Genomic DNA, 24099 nt, shown 5'->3' with positions numbered 1-24099 from the left:
TTACAATCAAAAATTTCAATACAAAGATACAACAGGGAGCTTATTCCTTAAGGAAACTCTATGATGAGTATTTTTGTAAAACACTAAATTCAATAAACATGTGAAACGATCCCCTTGAAATGTTATGTGGCAAGAAGTGGCCCCTCACTTACTCCCTGAGGCACCCTCACTGCAGCTTGTTTCACCAAATGGGTTAACCCTTAGTGTTCAGTCAGAATGTGCTAGTCATCTTATCAATTACCTGAGGGGATACTGTATGAATATATGATTAAGAAAAAGGAGAAGTCACTGCACCAAAAATAAAAAATGCATCAGTTGCTTTCAGGTGTACTCTCTGCCAAGGCCTATGTCTAAATCAAGGCAGCCGTACTTAAGTCTGATACTTTGGCTAAAGTGTTCTTCAACTTCAAATTTTTTTTTCAAATTTTATATTGAAAATAATTGAGCTTCCCGCCCCCTTTATTCTATCATACTGAAAAAAATAAATTTTAATAAGGAAGTAATGTGGGGTGGTAGAATGAGACAGTGAAGAAACCTGGTAACATATGTGCATCTCATATCTGCCACAATCTGATTATGTAAATTGGAACAAATTAGTTTTTCTAGAACTTTGTCTACTTGTAAATAAAAAGGAGTAGATTTTAGTGGGCCTTGACTTTTTGGGTTTGCTCCCCTCACTCCTCTTCAAATTAGGGTTACTTTCCTAAAAAAAAAATAAAACCTAGTTATACTGTTCCCCCACTTTAAACTCTCTTTGCTTCCTCCCCACCCCCAGGATAAAAACCACTCTTTCAGAGCATATAGAGACCCTTCATAATTTGACCCTTTTTTTTTTAAGATTTATTTTCATTTGTGCATACAGAACTGGGGTATAGGCCAGAGGTGCAGGGGCGGTGAGGATTCACCAGAGACAGAGTGGGGAACAGAACAGGCAGATCTACTGGAGTACACTGCTGAGGGGAGCAGCAGGCGGGCCAGGAGAGGTCTGCTGCACCATGTGGGTCACCTCCGAGGCAGACGGGGATGGAACTCATGTGGAAGTGGCTTTGGCTTCCTAGTGCTGTGCTTTAACCTGCTGCACCACCAGGGAGGGCCTTCTCATTTAAAAAAATTTAATATAAGTTTATTTTTACATCATTTTGTGCCTTTTTCCATCTCAGTTGTAATCCCCATGAGCTTCCCCGTCACGCTATTTTTGTTTCCTCTCACCTTATCCCACACTTATTTCCAAGTGCTTCTTAAAGTGTATTCTAAGGACCATCTGCATCAGACACTTGTAACAAAACTACTGCCTTTCACCCAAACAGGTTCAGTTTCTGGCTGGTGGTGCATGCATCTACATTTTCACAAGACCTCCAAGCTATTCTGCCTCACCACTGCTTTACATTTCAGTCATGCCTAGAATGTCCTTCCCTGCTTTAGCCACAAGGCACCATCTGCTCTTCTGCCCAAATGTCACCTCTGCTACAAAGCTTTGCCCAAACCCCTTGGTCACTGACTGTTGCCTCCTTTGCACTTCTACAGTTCATTTTGTTCATTTCTCATGACATTTTGGGTATCTACTATAATGATCTACTTGCCCATTTGTGAGCTTGAAAACCAAGACTGTGTCACTTTTATATTCCCATATATGTCTGGGGACATAAGAGACACACAATAGATGTTTGTTGAATAAATGAGTGAATGGATAAAGATGAAGAACTAAATTATTCATTCCACAAATATCTGAGTGCTCACAATGTGCTAGGCACTCTTCTAGTACAAGAATGTAGTCAGAACTTGCTGCTTGTTAAAACAGAGTCTCAGGCACACACTTTTATTTTCAGACTCTGCATTTGATATACAGAAATTTGCAAACGTGTTACTTGTTTATTATTTATTATTGTTCATGCTTAGGAAAGAATTATTTACTTGATGTTCACAAGTTGAATGGCATTGTGTCAAAAAATGGCAACGAGGAAGCTCAACACACGTAGTCTATATCATCAATGTGCTTTAAGAGACTAGACCGGGTTTCACGGTCACCTGCTTGTCATTCCTTCTGGGAGAATATAACCAAGAGAGTTGGCAAAGGAGAAAATAGTAAATGAAGACAAAGTCAAAGTGATCTGCCAATAAATACTTTAATGAGAACTGAGGTCTGTGACATACACTGCAGCAACTGCCCTGGCCTATGCCTTCTGCTTGAGCCCAGTCTGGGGCTAACCAGCCACATTGAACCCACATTTGAAAAGAAGGCCATTTGGAATGTCATCCATCAGTATCCATCTTCACAGAAGATACCAATCTGTGGCCAGACTCTCAATGTTAACACTTTCTCTCAGGGAAAAGTTAACATGGTAATACAAACACAAGCAATTTAGAAACAATTTAGAACCATCCTAGTGTTCTTCCATCAGGAGGTTCTGGGAGACCAATGGTTCAGTAAACACAATTTTGTCAAAAGACAACAGAACATGGAAAAGGGTAAAGTAGGTGAGTAGAAAGGTTGGCAGGGTTTGGCTCACATGATATTCAGTCCTTAGATTTGAAGCCTCTTGAGCTGCTCGTACGTAATAAAAAACTGAGGAGTTAGTCATGGAAGATCATTGGGTTGATACTGAAAGCCAGACACAGCTCTAAAACTGTATATTACATTCTTTAAAAATCGAAGAACTTAGTCTGTGCTATTCTCAGTTGCAATTCCTTAAAATACTTTCTTAAAATAATGTCTTGTAATTCAAGTATGTGCTGAGTGCCTACCATGTGCCTGGAAGGACTGTTAGCACTGAGCAACATAAACAAGAATTCTAACATACATACACTCTTCAGGGGCAGATAGGACACCCGCACAAAGAGCCAAGAATGCAGTAACTAAAAATACATAATTCAGTGCTAGAGTCATCAGGTGATCAGAGCAGTTCAAGGAGGGAGAAATCCCCTCTCTTAGTCTATCAGCTCCACAATGGCAGGGAATTTTTGTCAGCTCTGCAGTGCTCGCCACTGTAAACAGAACACCAGACATGTTACCAGTCCGCAGCCCTACCCAGGAGGCACTGATGCACAACTGGAGGGGGATTCACCCATAAGTGTCCTACTAATCTCTGGCTTCCTTCTTTTCTGTCTTATTTCTCAGCTATTTTAGTCTTCTAGTTAAGGGTAGGAAGTGTGGACTAACTCCTTCTGGACTTTCCCATGGGCAGCTCCCATCAGGGTTTCCAAAAACTTCAGAACTCCTTCCGAAATGGCTGTGTCTGTTGGAGAACTGTTTCGTTTTAAAGAGGAAACTGAAGCATATCTTTCCTACTCCCTGTAGTTTTTATTAGACTCCAAATGAAAGCTGCTTCCCTACTCAGTGCCATCCTCACTTATCACCCTGGGAATGCTTATACTTCTCTCTTCCTAAAAGCTTCAATTATCAAAAGTTCCTTTCCATAGCCTATAATTACCTGAGATCTTGATGGAATGGCTTATATTCTTGTGTGTTAAAAGGATACAATGATGTTCCAGGGTCCAAGTCGAAGCCAGTTTGGCCAGAATCCTTTATAGAGTGCAAAAAAGCCCTCGTGTTTCCACATCTGAGAAAAAGATATAATTAAAAACAAGTGAATTTCCCTTTCTCTTTACATCTGACCATTTTATTCTACTGTTCATCTCCCATGCCCTTCCCCAACCACTTAGGACTCCATGAATGGTCTTCTTTCCCAAATGCATATATTTTACATTTATATGTAGTCTAACTCCATCTTCTCACTCATTCAACAAAGATTTAGTAAGCACCTATGCTACTAGCTGCATGAGTGACCTCTGAAACTGATATCCCATACCTACTTGGGTCTTCAAATGACTGCAGATCAAGGTCGCATCTGGATTATAACCTCATGAGACAGCCTAAGCTAACATCACTCAGCTAAGCCTTTTCTGAATTCCTGACCCACAGAAAGTGGGTGCTAATGATAATCCATGTGTATTGTTTTTAGGCACTGAACTTTAGAGGAGTTTGTTATGTAATGAGAGATAACTTTTACAGTTCCTGGCCTCCTGGGGTATATACTGTCCTGAAGCTGACAAATACGTAAGTTGATATATATTCTCTCCAAAACTGCTAAGTACTAATAAGCCAAGGAAAACAAGGTAAGGAGTTAGGCAAGTCACAACCCTCTGGGTGTGAATTCTGTGTACTGCCAATGGCTACCTCGTGTGGCTGTTTTGAGAATTACATGTGGAACCAAGTGAATTGCCTTGGTTTTCCTGTTTTATAAAATAGTTCTACACAGATCTACTGAGTGGTTATGAGAATTCAGTGACAAATTATGTATAACAAAGGTTCAGAAGCTGATGGTGTGTGCGGAACTCAGTCAGAGGGAAGTTCACATTCAATAAATTCACCTAGTAAGTAACTTCTACAGTAGGCATTGTTACACACTGAAAGATGTTCATTTACCTTTCCACTATGATGCAAAATCCGCCATTGTACTAAAAAGTGGCTATATTTGGGTAAGACAATAACAGGAAAATGCAGATTTGTGAGCAGCCCTTATTCCATTCTATGTATTAAGGACTCTTTGAGAAAATTATCCTCACTGACCGTTTTCAGGAGCATATAGTAACATAATAGAGGTATTAATAAGCAAATGTAATGATAACACGGTTCTCCCAGCAGATCTCCAGTAAATGCTGAGGGCCTCAAACCAAAACTCATTTTGGAAAATTGTGAAAAGCAGCCCACATAAATCCCAGATGCAGAATCATAGACTGTTGTAATAACAAGAGATCTCAAAGCCATGGCGCCACCTCTTCTCCTCTTAAACTACCACAATTAGCCTCCTAAGTGGTCTATAGTTTTTGCCTAGAAGCCAAAACAATCAAATTAGTAAGTTCAAATTATAAGTCAGAGTGTCACTTTCCTGCTTACTGTTCTCCAGTAGATTCCCAGTGAAGTCTATTCTAGCTGCAAATTTTCTGTGATGACCTTCCGGATCCTCATGATTTAGACCCTGCTCCTCTCTCGAGTTTCATTTCTTACCACTTCGTCCTTCATTCAGAACACTCAGTCATACCAGCCTTCTTTTGATCCATTGGGTATGTTCAGTTCATTTCCAATTCATGGTCTCTGTACCTGTCCCTCTTTATGAAATGTTTTTCTCTCAGATCTTCACGTGGCTACCTTATCATCGTTCATCCCTCTGCTTACATGTCACCTTCTCACAGTCTTTTCCTCGTCATCCTAGCTGAAGCAGTTCCCATCACCGAGTCACTCATGCTGTTAGTTTCTTCATGGCATTTACTGCTATCTGAAATCACACTGTTTATTATTTGGATATTTACTGTCTGTCTCCCTCAAATAGAATGTAATGTTAAGGAGAGCAGGGACTGTCTTCTTCACATTACATGTCCACCACCTAACACTGTCTGGCACAGTAAAGTTTCCAGTAACAACTGCAATTAAAACTCTGCGACCTTGGATTAGCATTGTTATCATCTGATGTGTTTGAAAAATAATTCACACTCCCCCATCCCAAGTTCTGAGTTCAATGATCTAAGGTAGATGTGGAAGCTGTGAAAGTTCCCCAGTGATTCCATAGCCTTTCTAAGATCGAAAACCACTGCATTACATCAAGTCTCCACAAAATCCAAGTGATGTATTTAAAATGCAACTCTGACCTGATTAAAATCTCTCAGTGGCTCCCCATCAAGTTAACAAAAAAAAAAAAAAAAGCAAGTCTCAGCACCTCAGCATAGCAATGTCCTCTATGACCCAATTAACCCTCAGCCGCTGACAAGAGGAAAGTACCAGAAGTTAAGAATGCCAGCTTGAAGTCAAACAGTTAGAGATGAAATTCCAGCTCTCCCATTTATTGTGCAACCTGGGGCAAGTTAGTTACCTCCCTCATCCCTCAGTACTTTGTATCTACCTCACTGGGTAATGGTGAAGACTAAGTCTCATTAAAATAGTCCCTGATACACAGTAAAGCTCTTGACAGACTTCAGTTAAGATTATCCAATGTGCCAGGATCATCAGGAAGCCAATCTCAAACTTCCACATTGTACTAAAATTTCCTCCCATAAATCCCAAAATGTGTCACTTACCAAGCTGTGTTGATTATGTTTGGATACACGCAGTATGCTAGAATTTCTCTGTATCTATTAAAATGATGTCTGATAATAGCTGTTAAACCAAACTGATAGTAGCAGAAAAACCATATGGTAATGGTGTCTTACAGTCCCAAATTTTTTTTCATAGTATTATCATCAGAAATTACATAATACATTTATGATATTCAGCTTCTTACGAACCTAGCACTTCAGAAACATTCAAAACCAGTAACACAATGCTGAACTGAAACTGAGTACTAAATCCTGTATCACAGAATCTTATCTGAAGGAAGAAAATGTGGGATATGGTCTTTTCTATCAATCACTCTACATGGAGCTGTTGATAAAAGCATCTACACCCTCAGGCATTCAAATTGGAATATTAAGGACTGCTGTGCATCAGCAGATGGGTAAGGACACAGCTTTTCAATCTGGGGATGACTGAGAGACTACTAAAAGCAGACATGCTGGCCCTCCCTGGTGGCACAGCAGGTTAAAGCACAGTGCTTAAAGTCACTTCCACATGAGTTCGATCCCCGCCTGTCCCGGAGGTGATCTCACATGGCCGGCAGACCTCTCCTGACCCCCCGCTGCTCCCCTCAGCAGTGTACTTTGTTGCTCTGCCTGTTCTGCTCTCCACTCTGTCTCTGGTGAATCCTCTCACCAACCCTGTGCCTCTGGCCTGTACCCCAGTTCTATATTGCACAAATAACCAAATCTTTAAAAAAAAAACAGACATGCTAATTCTCTCATTTTCAGAAAGCTATGTGGCAACTAAGAAGGACTGAAAGGCACTCTGAAACAGAAAACTAAAAATGCAACCCAAGCTCACAGTCTGCAGACCTTTAAAATACCATCCAAAGTGCCCTTGTAGAGGTCCACGTGTCCCACGATTGCTCTCTGGTTCATCATGCGAGTTCGAACCACATCAACAGGATTGGAAGCCAGGGCCCCAGCCAAGCCACACGTAAAGCTGGAACTAAAGATGAAAATTTGAAGAAGCAAGACTGATTCATTTCCACCCCTGCCCTCTGAACAGAAACTAGCTAAATGTCACTAGAGCTTTGGTGGAGGGCAAATGAGATATGTACAAATGTGGAGGTGTGAAGCTATACTCCCAAGCATATATTTTTGTAAAGAAATAGCAAATCAATAAAATTTTGATGGGGGAGAAAAAAGTAGAATGAGCCAGGCCTATAAGATAACGCCTGGCACTGTCCTTTCATTATGATCCAAAAGTGAAAGGAAATCTTTCCAAGAGTATCATCTAAAAGTTGCCTCCTTAACTTTTCAATCTGAAACTCAGCTAGCCTTTTTTTTTTCTTGTTATTTAAGGAGACATGGAAATAAGCCTAACTAGATCCCGAAGTAGGAAGGGTCACACATCATCTGCTAGCTATGTGGAATGTTCAAACCCCAGCGTCATGTACCAAATACATTTGAGCAATAAAAGAAAACTCAGAAGATGAAGAAAATGTAGGATGAGATTAGCAACAGTCTTCAGGCCAAAACTGTGGTTTTATTTTACCTTTTTTTCTGATTCTCATTAATCCAAAATTAACCAGATCCACACAACAGATGAGTTTATTAAATACAGAGGCTTGGTAGGAACAAATGCAAATCCTGTGGACATCCGATAGGCTGCTGGGTTACACACTGACCCAGGCACTAAGCTGCGCAAAGAATCTGGGAGGCTGTCCGTGGATCAGAAGGCTTGAGGTTGTGGTAAGAGAGACAAGGAGGGTGTTTAGACCATACGTACCTGTTATCAATTCTATATAAGGACGTGAGTGAAAGATGCTTTGTGCCAAAATGCTGGAAATAAAGAATGAGCACAACCTGGAATACTTACACAAAATGTGTTAAAATCGTATCTCCCATCATCCCTGACAAGATTAGGTGCTTCTTTGTAATGTCATAGACGGGCAGTTCTACTCCCACAACGATGGCAGCCCGCTGAGCAGTTGGGACGACGCCCTACAAAACATCAGTGACATCAGACACCAAGGAAGAACACAGGTGGTGACATAAATCTAAATGTGAATAATGTGAGTTAAGAATTGAAAAGCAACCGAAAAATCAAAATGTGAAGTACAGAGGTCACTCTTTCAAATCAGTGGCTAATGCTGGAACACTTACCAACTCCCAATTGACTTGCTGTACTAAAAATAAAACCACTGACAGGACATTCAAAGCACAAACAACAAAAGAACAAGTAAATTGGACTTCACCACAACTAAACATTTTGTGATTGAAAGGATACCATCAAGAAACTGAAAAGATAGACCACACAATGGAGAAAGAATTTGTGGATCATATATCTAAAAGTATCCAGTATATACAGGGAACTTTTACAACATAAGAAAGAGACAAGCCAGTTTAAAAATGAGAAAAAGACCTAATTAGACATTTTCTCAAAGGAGATACACAAATGGGTAATAAACACATGAAAATCTGTTCAGCATCATCGTCCTTAGGGAAGACAAGTGAAACCACAATGACATGCCACTACATACCCACTGTGAAGGTCAGGATTAAAAAAAAAATACGTGTTGGTGAGGAGGTGGAGAAATCAGAACCCATGTACACTGCTACTAGGAATGGGGAATGAGGCAGCCACGGTGTTTCCCCAGAGAGTTAAACACAGAACTTACTCTGTGGCCCAACAACATCACACATAAATGTGTCCACGTGAAAACATAGTCACCCAAAACCTTGCACAATGTTCATAACAGCATTATTCATAATCTCCAAAAAGTACAATCCAGTCACAAATGCCATGTATTATATAAATCCACTCACATGAGGTATAAGAACTGGCAAATCTATAAAGCCAGGAGGTAGATTAGTGGCAGTCTGGGGTTGGGAGGTTTGAGGGACATAGAAAGGGACTACTCACTGGGCAGGGAGTTTCTTTTTGTGATGACATAAACAATCTAAACACTATTCTGTGAATATACAAAAATCATTACAGTGTACACATTATGGTGAGTTACATGGTATGTGAATTATACCCAATCTTAGACTACAGACAATTCTTAGACTTCATGTCCAATTATACTTAGCCCTGCAAACATTAAGCAGAAGAAAGATGAGTGATAAGTTTTGGCCCTTTTATAAGTGTTAAAGAGCTTCTTAGGTTATTTTTGTGGTACCAAGAATCTTACACATACAGTATGTAAGCATTCAATGGCAATGCATGATTTTATGGCTCTGTATAAAAAGCATCCTTTGCAAATTCTAGGAGCTCACAGTTCTGAAGAATATACAGGAAGAATGTACTCACCCTCCAGAGACCCCTTGTTCCTTCTTGCTGGTATATATCAATGAAGCTGCCAATCATGCTGCCTTGGAACAAGCTTCCCTGAGCCTGCATTCTAATCTAAAACAAGAAGATAGGAGCTTATTTTTTGACAGAAAGCACCAAAATGAGATAATTCACTCACTTGAAATTAGAAACATCTGACATTCAACATTGGCCTTGCCAACTACATGGTTTCATGATCAAGTTGGTGACAAGAGGCTGGCAATGACTGCACACTGCAGTCAGAACGGCGGTCTCCTTTTGGTGCTCTTGAGTCACAAAGCATAAAGGGCAAATAACTAAAACAAAAAAAAAAATGCTTACCATGAGCTATATGGTCATAGCTAAGTCTGTCAGCCCTGCCTCCATGAAAATCCTCCTTCCACCAGATCCAGACAGCAGCCAAACTAAATGCCACAGATGATAAGATTGAATAACTTTTCCTCCATTTGTTTCTCACCAGTTCATCCCAATTTGAATTTAGCATGTGAGTCCTTTTTCACCTCCATTTTCTACCATTCATAGGACATCGACTTTTACCTCAGGCAATTAATGTTCCCCACAAACTTCCCAAACATAGTAAGACACTGGCGTCATCAGTCTTTAACTTAAGCCAGCTCCAAAGTCCCTCCAAAATTTCCACAAAAATCTCTATTGCTTCAGTGCTGCCTGCGCCAGCACTTACCATAAATGAACACCATTACTTTTTCAGTTTATTTTTTCTGTATTATTCAAACTACATGTGTGTTACTTTCTAGTTAATCTTCATTCCTTTCAATGAAATAGCCTTTCTAAGTTGACCTTGCCATCCAAGTGGGGCTGGTGGATCAAGCTGCAGCACTTTATCTGGCCCTCTGCTGCTGTGTGCACTCGGTGTTTCAAGCCTGGCCCAACATGACCTCGCTGTAAGTGTTTCTAAGGTAGACTCTTTCTCCACATCTTTGTTCAAATCTTGACAATCCAAGTGGGATACCCCTGCCCTGGCTTTACTTTTCTGTGGTCAGAAGGTTCTGACTCGGTTCTCTATCTCTGAAAACAGTTGTGGACAGACAGGATGCAGAGAGAAGCCAAGGTCTCTAAGGAAGGGGTGGGAGCAGGGATGACTGGCATCTCTTCTGCAATCTGTACAATCTCCCACTTTATCACGATCCTCATGGGTAATGAGTAAATTCTTGTTGCTTTCCACTTCAGGCTCTCACTCTTAACAGTTAATCTGATTATCTGCCAAACAAGTTATCAAATGGATCCTGTGAGAATTAGCCTCTGATTCTAACTTCATTCTATAAAAGCCACAAACTCTAGGAACGCTTTTGTGGTTGAATTCTTTCAGGCTTACACAGTACAAAGGATTTTGGTATACAAGACAAAGTTCTGAGTGCAGTAACTTCTAAGTACAATCACTTAGAAGTGGCCCCAGGAAAATATTCAAAGTGGTAAGGTTTGTCCCTCTCTATGACTTTTGTCCCACCTCCTGGCCAGCTATTGTAATGACTTCCATATGTACAGTGCTATGGATCGGCTCATCTCATGATCACAGACACCCTGAGAAAGACATAACTATCACGGTCACCCTCTTTTTACAGTTGAAGATACTGGGGTCATTCAACTCATATTTGTAGAGCAAAGACTGGGTCAGACCCGGTGGAGACAAATCAAAAATAAAAATAAGAAACCAATATTTCGGAACTCAAGTCTGAATAAAGAGGCAACAAAGCATCTTTCACTTGTATTTTTCCTGCCTTCTACTCTTTTCTACAATGAATATGCATTGCTTATGTAATTATGAAAACCAAAGAATATTTTAAGTATAATGTTATGCTTCAAAGACCGTACATTGAGCTTTATTTGTAAAAAGCATACTGTATTCTGTAAAGTGAGTTTTGTGAGTCAGGAGAAGAAACTATAGCATGAGGCGGGCCTATGCAAGGTCTGGTGCAATTGCAGACTCTGCGTATGCAGCCACGGTCACTGCTGGCAGCCAAGTGGATAGCTGACCTCCGTGAAGCAGGGTCCAGGTTTCAGTAAGTGTCCTCAGTAGATGCTGTAAGAGCAGCATGTTTTTATGTGGCAAGTCAACTGCTACCTAAGAATTTTGAAATAAAAACCTAGGCCCAATTAAATTGGAATAGAAACTATAACAAAAGACAAATCAAAACCACAAATAACATCTATGGTAAATGGAAAACTTCTTCAAGCAGGTGATTCCTGAGCAAGGCATAGGACTAGAATGAGGCAAATAAGGCACTTTACTCAGATATAAAAAGGAGGAGGGGAAGATGAAATACCTTAGTAATCAAAATAACTACTCTTAATGCAATACTCCAAGAAATCAAAATTAATGCACAAAACCCTGCAATAAGCCAATGGCAAAACTTTACTAAAGACAAGATACAGCAAACCAGAACTAGGGTGAGGTGAATAAGATAAATTCTACAAAATTTGAAGATTTTCTTCATCATTCATTTTTTTTTGCATTCATTTTCAGTTTTTGAAAATGCATGCATTAAAAGTTACTTCTCTGGATTACTAAGTTTCCTGTTGCTCCCTGATAGTCTGCACCTCATTTTCTCACCCTAGTACTGGTCCTGCTCCTGAGCAGTCTTGAAGGATAACACTCATGAAGAAAAGGGAGAAAAGCACTGAGGGCCGAGAGTTATATGCATGAAAGCAAGGAAGTCACCGGGACTAGAGAAGGAGAAGTGAGAGGACTGAACAGTTCAAGTGTGATAATAAACCCTACACTGGACTGCCACAGGCATAGCTCCACTCAGCCTGACAAGTTTCAAGTAGGGGAGGGAGATTACAACACTGGTCAATGGTTAGAACTGTACCAGGGAGGTCAGGAGGACAGAAAATTGAAGCAACTCTCTAAGGTGATTAAGCCTAGGATCCAGATGAGTAAAAACAGAAGCTTTAGGGAGTTAAGTATTATTGTTCTTGAAAAGCACATTCTAACAAAGTATAACTAGTTGCAAATATTTCAGAGTTTTAGGATACAGCCAACTCTCCTCATCAATGACCTTGACACACTTTTTATGTCACACTCCAGGTTCTCAAAAGACAGAAGTGTAAAGGTATCTCCTTATCAGCCCAGCCACCTTTGGTTTCAAATAAAGGATTGTGTCCTGACTTTCTTCACATTCCCCCTAAAATAATTTTTTAAAACCTGAGACACTTCTCACACATTTAAATAATATGTTTAGTGCTTTTAATTAATCATAAGTTAGTAAGTAGGAAATGTTTACCATAAGACAAAGATTCATAGTACTAATAAAAATGCTTCATTGTGTTTTGATAAAATCTGAAAGAAATGTAATAATATACTAAAAAAAAAAATCAGCAGCACTAGCCTATACTGTTTCTGAATTCAGACCATCCCTACACAGGTCAAAATATATCATTTTTAAAATCAAATCTCACCCTCAATAGAAATAAAGATAAAATAGAAAAAGACAGAGGCATTGTAAACTTAAAATGTCTTAAGTGGTAACTATTATAATTAATTCCTTTGTTTGGTGTGCTCCTAGTTACATCACAGATCACAGAGCAAGGACTATTACAAACATGGGTTCATTTGTAGATAATTTTAGGAGAGTGCAAATAAAAGAGGTCAAAAAATTTATTCCCTTAATTTTACAGTCTGTAGAAAGAACCTCTAAGGGTTCTGCAAACTCTAGGTTGAAGACCAGAGAATTAATGCCTTATCATAAAAAAATTACTATTTATTGAGCATCCACTACCTACCAGTTAGGATGATAGGCAGTTTACCTGTAAGATCTATTCCTAACCCTTAACAGCCCTATGCAATATGTGTTTGTTAACTTTATTTCACGATAGATGAAACAGTTATGTGATTTACCCCATGTTTCACAGCTGGCAAGTGAAAGGGTAGGGATCTGAACCCACATCTGACTCAAAGCACATGTTCTTTACACACCGCACAACACACATCCAGTGCCACCAGATCTCTCTTACCTTCAGTACATCAGTGGGATTGGCTATAGTGGAAGATATCACTCCTGACACTACCCCACAGATCATATTGATCAGCAGAGTTTCATCTGTAGAAAAGAAAGAGAAAAGGCCGCTTGTCTAGGGGACCGTTTCTGAGAACAGAGTACAAAGCTATCAGAACAAGGAAACCTGGTCAGAGAAATGACGATGAAAGTGAACTACAAAGCCTATAAAAATTAAAAAGCTAAAATAGTTCTAGATCCCAAACCAATAATGAAGCATAAATCTTGTAAAATATAAATTGTCATTTTTAAAAAAGGAGTCACTGTTGCTAAAGGACAACAGGTAATGTCCTACTAGCCTGAAACATTACCAATCCCCCACATAAATTCAGGATTGTCTTTTTCTGGAGAATCATCCATTCTAAAGACTCAGAAACTGAATATTAAAAGATAAAATCTTATGTCTAATAGAAAAAAATTAAATATTAATTTTGACTGGCTTTGATATTTATTAGCCTCTTTTAATTATAGGTTTCTGTAGTCAAATGTGAAAAACTAGTCTCTAAGAACCAAGTCCTCTCAGCTAGAAAAAAGAAACCACAGAACATATTGTTCTAAAGTGAAAATTCAATCTTCACCACGCCTCCTCATCACAAAGAACCTACAAATAGAAACTAGGTAAATCCAAGGTAAGAATCTATGAAAGCAAATTATTTAGGTAAGAGACAGTCCTTAAGGATTCTTGAAAAAGTGGTTCCAGAAAAATTAGATATGGGATAATAAAGTGATTTGAAGTATATTACTTCTCACTAAGCTTGATGTCAATAATCCCTTTAGTATAACATCAAAGAGAATGAGCCATCTCTTTAGAAAACATGGAGGTCTATACTGACCTTCTAAACGTTCTACAAACAATCGCTTCAAACTTTGGTAAATGCCAATTTTAATGGTGCCATATGATGCCTGTCTCAGTAAAGCAGGAGCAATTCTGCCAAAAAAAAAAAAAGAATGAAAGAAATGTTAATTATACACAACATGTAATTGCAGATTACACATTTTGAGAGAGACTACTCATTTCTATTACCCACATCATGCCACCCAACAAAGGCATACAAATTTTTAAAAAACGCCCATGGAACATTTGCCAAGGAAGAGCACAATAAAACACCTTTAGCAAATTTAAAAGAATTGAAATCATATAGTGCACATTCTTTAACCATAATGAAATCAAACTGGAAATTAATAAGGAAAATCCTCATACACTTGGGAATTAAACAGTATACTTCTAAACCATCTATAGGGCATAGTCTCAAGAGAAATTTTAAAAATACATAGAAATAAATGGAAGTGCAAACTGAACCTGTGAAAATATGTGTGATACAGCAAAAGCAGTGCTCATGAGAATATTTGTAGCATAAAACAGTTACATTAAAAAGGAAGGAGTGGACCCTTCAGCAGCAGGTTAAAGCACAGCACTAAGAAGCTAAAGCTACTTCAGCATGAGTTCAATCCCCGCCCAGAAGTGATCCACATAGCACGGCAGGCCTTTCCTGACCTGCCCGCTGCTTCCCTCAACAGTGTGCTTTGTTGATCTGCCTGTTCTGCTCCCCACTCTGTCTCTGGTGAATCCTCTCACTGCATCTGTGCCTATGGCCTGTACCCCAGTTCTGTATGCATAAATAAATATTTTTAAATGCCTCTTTTTAAAAAAAAAAAAAGGAAGGAATGTTTCAAATCAATAATCTACCTCAAAAAAATGGGGGAGGGGGAAGGAAAATTACACTCAAAGCAGGCAAAAGGATGGAAATAATAAAGAGCATAAACCAAGGAATTGAGAATAGGAAAATAAAGAAAAATTAATGAAACCAAGTCAGTTCTTAAAAGAAAATCAACAAAATTGATAAACTTCTAACAAGACGCACAGACACAATGGAACAGACATATTATCACCATCAGGACTGAAACAGCATAACGCTGCAAATTCCACATCCATTAAAAGGATAATGGGGGCCCTCCCTGGTGGCGCAGCGGGTTAAAAGCACAGCACTGAGAATCTAAACCCACTTCCGCATGAGTTCGATTCCCGCCTGCCCTGGAGGAGATCCACATGGCGTGGCAGACCTCTCCTGACCCGCCCGCTGCTCCCCTCAGCAGTGTACTTCCTCGATCTGTCTGTTCTGCTCCCCACTCTGTCTCTGGTGAATCCTCTCACCCTCCGCATCTCTGGCCTATACCCCAGTTCTGTATAAATAAATAAATAAATCTTTTAAAAAAAAAAGGATAATGGAATATCACAAATAATTTTATACTCAAATTCAATAACTGAGAAGAGATGGACAAATTCCTGTATAACCACAAACTACCAACACTCAGTCAAGATGAAACAAATAATCTGAATAGTCTTATAATCATTAAATAATATAACTTCCTAATTTAAAACTTCCCCAAAAAGGAAATCTCCAGGCCCAGAGAATTTCATTGCGAAATTCTACCAAACAGTTAAAGGATTAACATGGATCTTACACAATCTCTTCCAGAAAACATAAAAGAAAACACTCCCCAACTCATTTTATGAAGTTAGCATAAAATACTGATAGCAAAACCAGACGAAAGACATATACATCGTTACTCAATTCATAGATTTAAAAAAATCATCCTCTACTTCTAACAGTTGCAGGCTTCTCTTTAATCTTAACAAGAAAGAAGTACTGGAGCCAAGATTTCACCCTATTTAAGTTCTGCTTATAAACTAGAGACATTTTCACTCATACTTCTAGATTCTTCCAAACTGCACACTATACTTTAGTAGTTATAAATAGAAAGACAGCAGCAGCTCAGATGGTTTAGATTTTAAAATGACTAAATATGCATATTTCTAACTTTATTGCTTGCTATCAGAAAAAAAATCTTGTAGATTATTCATGCTTATGAAAGAAGATCGGACAGATAATTCATGATTCACTTGCTTCAGGATTAATTACTTCCTTTTTTTCCCCGAAGAAGATTATCTTTTCAATTAAGTCTCATATCGGTTAATAATATAAGTGATGTCCATTTTCTGAGCCATAACTGGTAGCCTAGATGCAGGAGTGGCCTTGGAGTTGATAGCAGGTAAACACTCTGGGTAATAAACCCCAAACTAACCAAAGGTTGGCCAAAAAAAAAAAAAACTGGGTTTCCCTCTCTTAATCTGCATTTTTTTTAAAGAGGAAAATTTTCAAGGATGTCAGCATTTGGAAACTCAGGGAGAATATCACAGAAATATGTGCTCTTAATTGGTGCTGCTCTTCACAGAGGCTATAAATGTCTCTGGAGAAAACAAGAGGGAGCCAAAGTTGCAATGAGATATCCACTTTAAAATGTATTACTTAGAGTCAGATGAATGCAAATGCAAAGCTCTAGATTTACAAGTAAAATATAACCTGGCACATCAGTATGAATTACAAGTTGAAATGATGACTGTGAAAAACAAACTATCAGAGAGCTGAAAATATATGGCTTCCTTAAAAAATATTTCTATTTATGATGTAAGGAAAGAATGCCATCTTACCCTGAGTAGAGAGCTAGTACACCTTCTTCTTTATAGATTCGGAACAAGGCATGAAACATTCCTCGGTATTTTATCTCTTTGAAGCGGACATCAATGCTTTGGCCTTGAACCTGAAGTCGAGTTTTGGTGAGATCCACAGGAAAAGTTCCTATGAAGGAACACACTCATAAGCGTTTCCAGAGACTCACAGTTAAGTTGCAGCTGAATTTAAGCCAATGGCCATTTTTAAAAGATACGGCAAAATCCATTTTATAACACACAGAAGATCACTATGAGAACAGCACTGTCAGGGGACAGTGTATTAGTAAAGTAAAACGCACTGCCTTTTATCTAGAAGGCAGCGTTTGACCCAGTATAACTGAAACTGATAAAGCAAAGTGACTTAAGATGGCCCAGACTCTCAGACAAAACAATTTAAATCTTTTAATTCCATTTGTAACATACAATCTGGCATTTCTCTCTCGCCGCCTTCCATCCCTCTCCCACCATAAGTCTTCTCATTGCTCCATCATAAAATTTTCCCAGAGAAGAAAGGAAAGCATGGTTGCTGCTCCAGATATTCATACATTACAGTTTTGTGGTGCTTTTATCGGTTCACAAGTAACAAAACGTTCCCTAATATTATTAAAGATAATGGTAAAGTGCCATTTGGTCTACTCATTCTGGTCCCTTAGCTAACTCAGAATTAACACCAGCACAGTGCTAAGGGAAACTGTCATTAGCCAAACTTCTTTCTTTCTCACTATGTTAACACACAAAGTGGTCAATATATTGGCAGGATGTTTCCAGGATTATTTCAAGATCTGTGAGAGGGTTGATCCCAGCCTCTCTATCCCTCCATGTTGTTGACATCATCCATATTTCAAGGTCTAAAACTAACATAATTATGTAGCTTGATATCACAACACCAAATCATTTGGCAAGAAAGTCAACAAAGTGGAGGGGAGTGACTTGTGAACAGTTAGGAAAAAGAGGATTGGGAAAATGAAAAAACACAACTTAAAAATATTTCAAAATGAAAATCAAACAGAAGAAGCTGGTTTGCTTTTGTTAGTCAATTTCTAAAATTAGATGTTTATAAAAGAAGTTCGGGTACTTATTAAGAAAGCTATAAGCAACTTGGCAAAAAGGGAAGCCCAGTAGTACAAGAATAGAGCAGAAACCCCTCTCTCACCTACATCCTTCTGTGTATGACTTAAGCCTGGCAAATTAACGAGTCATTAACCTATAAAAAAGGTTTCCTTGATTTGACTTTTTCTTAACTTCACTTGCCATAACATTAGTAGTGCTTTTACATGCTAGCTGTGAGACAGTCGTTTTTAAAACAAATAGGGAATGCTTTTCACTCTTTTTCTGGTTTTCACCAAAACAACTGTCACCATCAACTGCCATTTTTACTACAAAAGTGGATTTGTCAGTTTTCACATTCTTACCAAACTCAGCAACAATAGAGGCAAGGCCGCCATATACAAAGGGTTTCCAATTCAGACCAGACATCTCATGGCTTACAGTGGCACTTTTCTGGTGCTAAAAATAAACATAAATCAGAACAAGGCACAAGAGTACAGAGTATCTGTTAGTATCTGCTTGTATAATTTACATGACAAAACAGATATAGAGGAATAACCCTACCAAGTGGAATGACACAAAGTGGGCGACCCTGCTTGATGGGCTGGATGGCCATGAGTTTGTCCTTTACTGCCATTCTGCAGCGGGAAGGGGGTGTGAGTGACTCACTCAAAGTGCAACCTGTGCCCTTCATTCTCTCCAGTTCCTTTAATGTCATTCCCCATCCCAGCCCAAGGAAGAGTCCATCTAGCACACCCAACTTAGACATTCAGTTGGACAGTTACAAGTGAAGGAAGCTGGGGTTTAAATTATATAGGCTGAGGCATCTCATAAAAGCAGTTCATGGTATTTGGTTAGCTGGATTCAGATGCAAAACACAGGCTGACACCACTACCCTGTCATATTCTTAGCCCTTTCATCTCTCCATTAAACTTTAGGGCATTCTGCTAGTTTACTTCTTGCTACACACATCTCCCACTCTTCCCCCATTAGGCGTAGGCTTGAGCTAAACATGCTTTCACTTTCCTTCTGGTCCCAAGAAAATGGATATTGTCTCTTCTGACATAATATCCAACCAGCTAATGCATTTCCTTTTCCCAGGTCTTTTAAAACATACATACAAATATACTTCTTTTATGTTTGCTTCTCCCAGCCCCCAACTTCTCTTTCCTTTCCCACCCCTCAACTGACCTGTGTCAATCTTTTCAGCCTTTTTTTTTTGTTGCTACCAGCCTCAGCTATTTCTTAAGACTTTCCCCCCACCCCCACAGCTCTACCCTCTAGGTCAGTGTTCTCCAGTCTTAATGTGCAGAAGAATCATCTATAGCACAGACTAAAACAGAGACTGCTGGGTCTCACCCTCAAGTGCTGATTGGTGGTCTGAGTCTTGCCTGAGAATCTCCAAGTTCCCAAATAAGGCTAATGATTCGCACTGTAAGAACTACTGTCTGGACATGTCTACCAAATCCTGGTCCATCGGGAAGTAGTCTCTTTTCTTAGGATGGGCTCTCAGGCATCTTTTCAATATTCCTTTTTCAGAGCTTCATGTTATGTATACTACTGAATTTCAAAAGCCTCTACAAGTGATTTATCATCGGGAATAAAGACTCTGAAGTCATCCTGCCTTGGTTTAAATTCTGATACCACCACTCACTAGTTCTTTGACCTTGGACAAATTACCTAACTTCTTATGCCTGAGTTTTCTGAGTTATAAAGTGGGAATAGTAATAAATACCATATTATAAGGTGATTGTGAAAATTAAATATTATATGTAAAACGTTCAGAAAAAGTACCTGGCACCTAGTTCAATAACTGTTAGTTGGTGTTATTACTACATTTTGAAAAAATTAAGTACCAAATTTTACATTTTAATAGGTGTTATTGCTGCCTACCTCCCTTGTTCACCAATCTAAGGCTAGCACCACTAGGTCTCCTTTTAGGGGAGACAAAGTTTTGCTTTTGCCCACAAAAGAATTCTCTGTAACTAAGCACAGGACAGTTTTTCAGAGAGGACAGCAAACAAACAGACAAATGTTTTAGTTGAGGCCGTAAAAAAAAAAAACTCATGCAAAATACCTTTCAAGCAGTGTGATCAGCCAGACTATCTGACATAGTCTGGAATAGCTCTTTTGGAGGAAAGGTATTGAAAGGTATTGTACGAAGCAAAATAGGATCACCGATTCAGAATCAGCTGCAGCTTAGAAAGAAGAGGCTTGAGTACTAAATACTGCCTTATCAACACTTCCAGTTATGCCCACATTTTAGGATTCAAGTTGATGGGAAAGCGTGCCACAGATGCTGAGAGGGGAAGCATGGACAGTGGCAGATGCCACTGGGTGAAAACATGCAGTCTCCTTTCACCAACTTCGAAATAGCCCTAAACAGTCAAGCATTTCAGTCAGTTGCAGTGCTGCTCTCTTAAGCTCGCTCCTCACAACTTTGCTCAACAGTTCCAGCCACAGAGAAATCCTCTATCGCAACTTTGCTACCTGCCACCCTTTCAACAGCATGTGCTCAGGGTTCGGGGAATAATAATGAATCAGTTGCAGGCAGAGGGCAGAACCACAGCAGGGAGCAGAAAGGCCAGGCACTGAGTCTTACATCAGTTAGCCCAGCAGTTCCTTGATGAAGTTTTCAAAATTCTGAAGGGAAAAAGTAAGGGTGCCCAGTGTCTTTAATTTAATTCACTCCATTTAATTCACTTAATTTAAAGGACTATCTATTAGGAGATCATGTTCTTCCTACCCCAAGAGGATTGTTTTAAATTACCTCTCTTTTTGAAATGATAATAATGGTTAATGTTTAGTGCCCTTCCTCGGCAAAATAATACTGGCTACCCTCCTTTGTTCACCTCTTCGCACTTTTAAATTTTATTGGCCCATAAATTTCAAACATTCTGGGAACCACTGGCCAAAGTGAGCATCGCTACCCAACCACCCCCACCTGGATAGTAAAACCCTTTCCCTCCCAAGTTAAGAAAGAATCTCGCTATGAAGAAGTTCTGGGTCATCTTTGATTTGGTCAGATTTTGGACAATTCCTCATCCTGCGCCAAAAATTCTGCCTTCATCCATTTTTTTGGAGCAGCATTGAACAAGTTTATCCTTTTTCCCTTGGGGACTCCTTCAACTATTTTAAGACAGCTATTGTGTTCTCCTACATCTTATCTTCCTCAGTCATTTTCATCATTCTCTCTATTATATATGCTTCAATTAATTCAGCTGAAAATTACAGCAGTTGCTTTTCGAATGAATCATCAAAATGTCACCCTCAACCTCATTCTTTACACCAGGCCTGTACACACATGCATGCCCCATCATACCTAGGGCACAGATGGGCTGTGTTCATTAAACCTTCATTTATCCTTTCAATATTTTTTTAAAGATTTATTTATTTATGCATTACAGAACTGGGGTACAGGCCAGGGGTACACGGGTGGTGAGAGGATTCACCAGAGACAGTGGGGAACAGAACGGCCGACCAATGAAGCACACTGCTAAGGGGAGCAATGGGCAGGTCAGGAGAGGTCCGCCACACCATGTGGTCACCTCCAGGGCAGGTGGGAATCGAACTCATGCGGAGTGGCTTTAGCTTCTTAGTGCTGTGCTTTAATTAGCTGTGCCACCAGGGAGGGCCCTCAATATTTTTCTTAATCTCAGACATAAAAATAGTGATGAGCATGAGGTATTTCTTCCAGTTACCCATGTGATTTACTTTCTTAACTAGGTGAGATCCCTGAAGACAGACACCATGTCTCACAATGCTTTTTATAACCCCCAGAATAGCTTGCATAGAATTGGGCACACCTTCAGATACTCAGCTGGTTCCCATGTGCTGTCTTTCTTCTGTGTATGCAGCCTATATGTAACAGACTATGATGGGAATCAGAGAGGTAACTCACTGGGCCTGACCATCACTACCCGCTCTGTACATGACCCCGCTGAGCCTCAGAGATTCTCTCCCTGCTCATTCTCTTCCCTTGCTAAAAATATTTTTGACTTCTGGGGGGCCATCTCTAGATATGGGTAAAGAAGAGAAGTCATAACAAACTTAATATTATAGTACCTCAAACATTTTTCTTATATAAAGAAGTCAATGAAAGTTGTCTTCAAAATGTAGATGTGTGTGCTGAAGATCTAAGGGAAATTTCATTGCTTAAAGGTTGACAATAAGAATATCTAGAATACAAGTTACAGAGCCCTACACTACTCCAAAGATCTGGTCAGTGCCTTTCTTGCTTTCTCCTTTAAGAAAGAGTAGGCATTAGAGATTCTCAGATTCAGAAGGTAGTAATGGACAGCCAAGCAAATACCTCTTCAAGATATACTAAATGCCCAAGCCTACAAAGCACTATGGGTACATGCTTTTAAAACACACAGCAGACCTCTCCTGACTTGCCCACTGCTCCCCTCAGCAGTGTACTTCATCAATCTGCCTATTCTGCTCCCTGCTCTTTCTTTGGTGAATCCTCTCACCGCCTTGCACCTCTGGCCTGCACCCCAGTTCTGTATGCATAAATAAACAAACCTTTAAAAATAGTTTATAATCTGGTAGGGGAAAAGTCAAAGTAGTTCATTAGACAAAAAATAAGTACTAAACTTATAGTACGAACTATAAGAGGAGAAACATGGAAAAGGAGACCATGTGGGCTTGAACAAGTTGAAAAGATGGTGGAAGGAGGGGAGAACAGGATGAACAGAGCCACAAAGATAGGGAGGGCACAGCACCTGAGGCACAGCATGTGGGCACACATCAGTAACATTGTATTTGAGAAGCACCAGTACCACCTAATTGTAACAGACAATTCCCTCATCTGTTTGAAACAATTATCAGACAATAGGTATGGTAAGAATGGGTTAGGTTGAGAGGTTTGCAAGCAAAAGTATCTGTGGTGGGAGTGTGTGTATGGGGGGAAATCCTAGATACCAGACATTTTTTAACAGAGAAGTGACTTAACTCTACACCATTTTAGTCAGCCTACAAAGCAGTGGATTACAAACCAGAGAGGCAGGGAGACTAGCTTATGGTAATGCGAAGTAAGGTACAGGAGAGATGTTTTGGCAGTGAGGTTAGAGATAAATTTCTGAAATGGACACATAACACAATTGAATGATGTAGGCATTGAAAGGGAGGGAAGAATTCACAAAGATTCTATGCATCCCAAGCCTGGGAAACACACGGAAATGCTCACAGAAAACTAAATATGTCCCTGCTGCTACCCTGTCTGAGAAATTAATTCATAGTGGTAATGACTGTCATCCCAGTTAGTTAGCCGAACTGCATTTTAATAGATGCCTTCAATGCCTTCACCACAAGGGTGGCAAGGGTAGGAACCCGAGAGTAGCATCTTTCCAAAGCATCCCTCACACTAATACAATGGAGGTGTTTGCTTACTCCGCTTACAATCACCGCCGCCGTTGCAAACTTCACCCTTAGAAAAATTAGGATTATTCCGGGAAAGATACCCATTCACCCTCTGGGTAGCAGGATCTTGCCAGTTCCTCGGCTGTCAGAGCGAGTTCGTGGAGAGAAGGGAGGCGCCTGAAGGAGGCGGCCTCCCAGGGGGGTCGAGGAAGCAGGGTTCAATCGAAGAAGTAAAACCACCGATGCCAGAAGAGTGAAAGACAGGGAAGGGACTCAGCTGAGGGGAGAGAGAGACCAAAGGACCGTTAAGCCCCTCCCAGGCCGGAAACCAGGCCAGCCTGGCCCGCGCGGCCTGGCGCGGCCCAGCCCCGCTCCCCAGCCTAGAAGTCCAGGAGCTCCCCCTCACCTGCTCGGGCTCGTCGGACGACTGGGAAGCCGCGACTCCCACAGTCGGAAACGCCACCGCAACACCAACCCGGAAGCACTGATACCAACGGAAGTAACCAAGGCGTCGCCCTGGCAACGGTGGTGCGGCCATACCAACGCCACCTCCGCCTAGCCTGAAAAGAAGGCGCGAAAGAGGAGGAGAGAGCTGGGGTCTTCACGCGGGGATCCTGCCAGCTGCAGGTTCAAAGGCCTAGAGGGTAAAACCTGACTTTCAGAGGGTACAGGGAGAGTGAGCGATGGCGGGAGAATTTGTCAATTTCTGCAATTAACATGATCACCAATAGGGGGCAGAACTGTGCCTGGTCACCTTCCCACCCACCTCCCTCTGTCCCCAG

The 24099-nt window shown here is 40.2% G+C and overlaps 1 protein-coding gene across 2 annotated transcripts; it reads right to left on the bottom strand.

The window, feature by feature from the left end:
- Positions 1-2103: 2103 nt before the first annotated feature.
- On the bottom strand, positions 2104-23812 carry SLC25A14 (solute carrier family 25 (mitochondrial carrier, brain), member 14). 2 transcript variants are annotated; one of them, XM_004685800.2, is made up of 11 exons: positions 23724-23812; positions 23348-23594; positions 18319-18412; positions 16886-17033; positions 14229-14323; positions 13355-13440; positions 9362-9457; positions 7928-8052; positions 6919-7054; positions 3477-3557; positions 2104-2563 (listed from the first exon to the last, which is right to left on the bottom strand). In XM_004685800.2, the coding sequence occupies exons 2-11, from the start codon at positions 23420-23422 to the stop codon at positions 2522-2524; spliced, it is 978 nt and encodes a 325-aa protein (XP_004685857.1). In that variant the 5' UTR covers positions 23423-23594; positions 23724-23812; the 3' UTR covers positions 2104-2521. The 2 variants fall into 2 exon arrangements, with proteins under 2 accessions (XP_004685857.1, XP_012582737.1); XM_012727283.1 differs by lacking the exon at positions 23348-23594 and having other exon boundaries at positions 23724-23806.
- Between the last annotated feature and the right edge of the window lie 287 nt (positions 23813-24099).

Source organism: Condylura cristata, unplaced genomic scaffold (genome assembly GCF_000260355.1).
Source record: "Condylura cristata isolate star-nosed mole 26May11 unplaced genomic scaffold, ConCri1.0 scaffold00019, whole genome shotgun sequence".
In the NCBI taxonomy this organism is placed as follows: Eukaryota; Metazoa; Chordata; class Mammalia; order Eulipotyphla; family Talpidae; genus Condylura; species Condylura cristata.
Note: the sequence above shows the minus strand (reverse complement) of the source record. Positions and strands in the feature narration are given on the sequence as shown.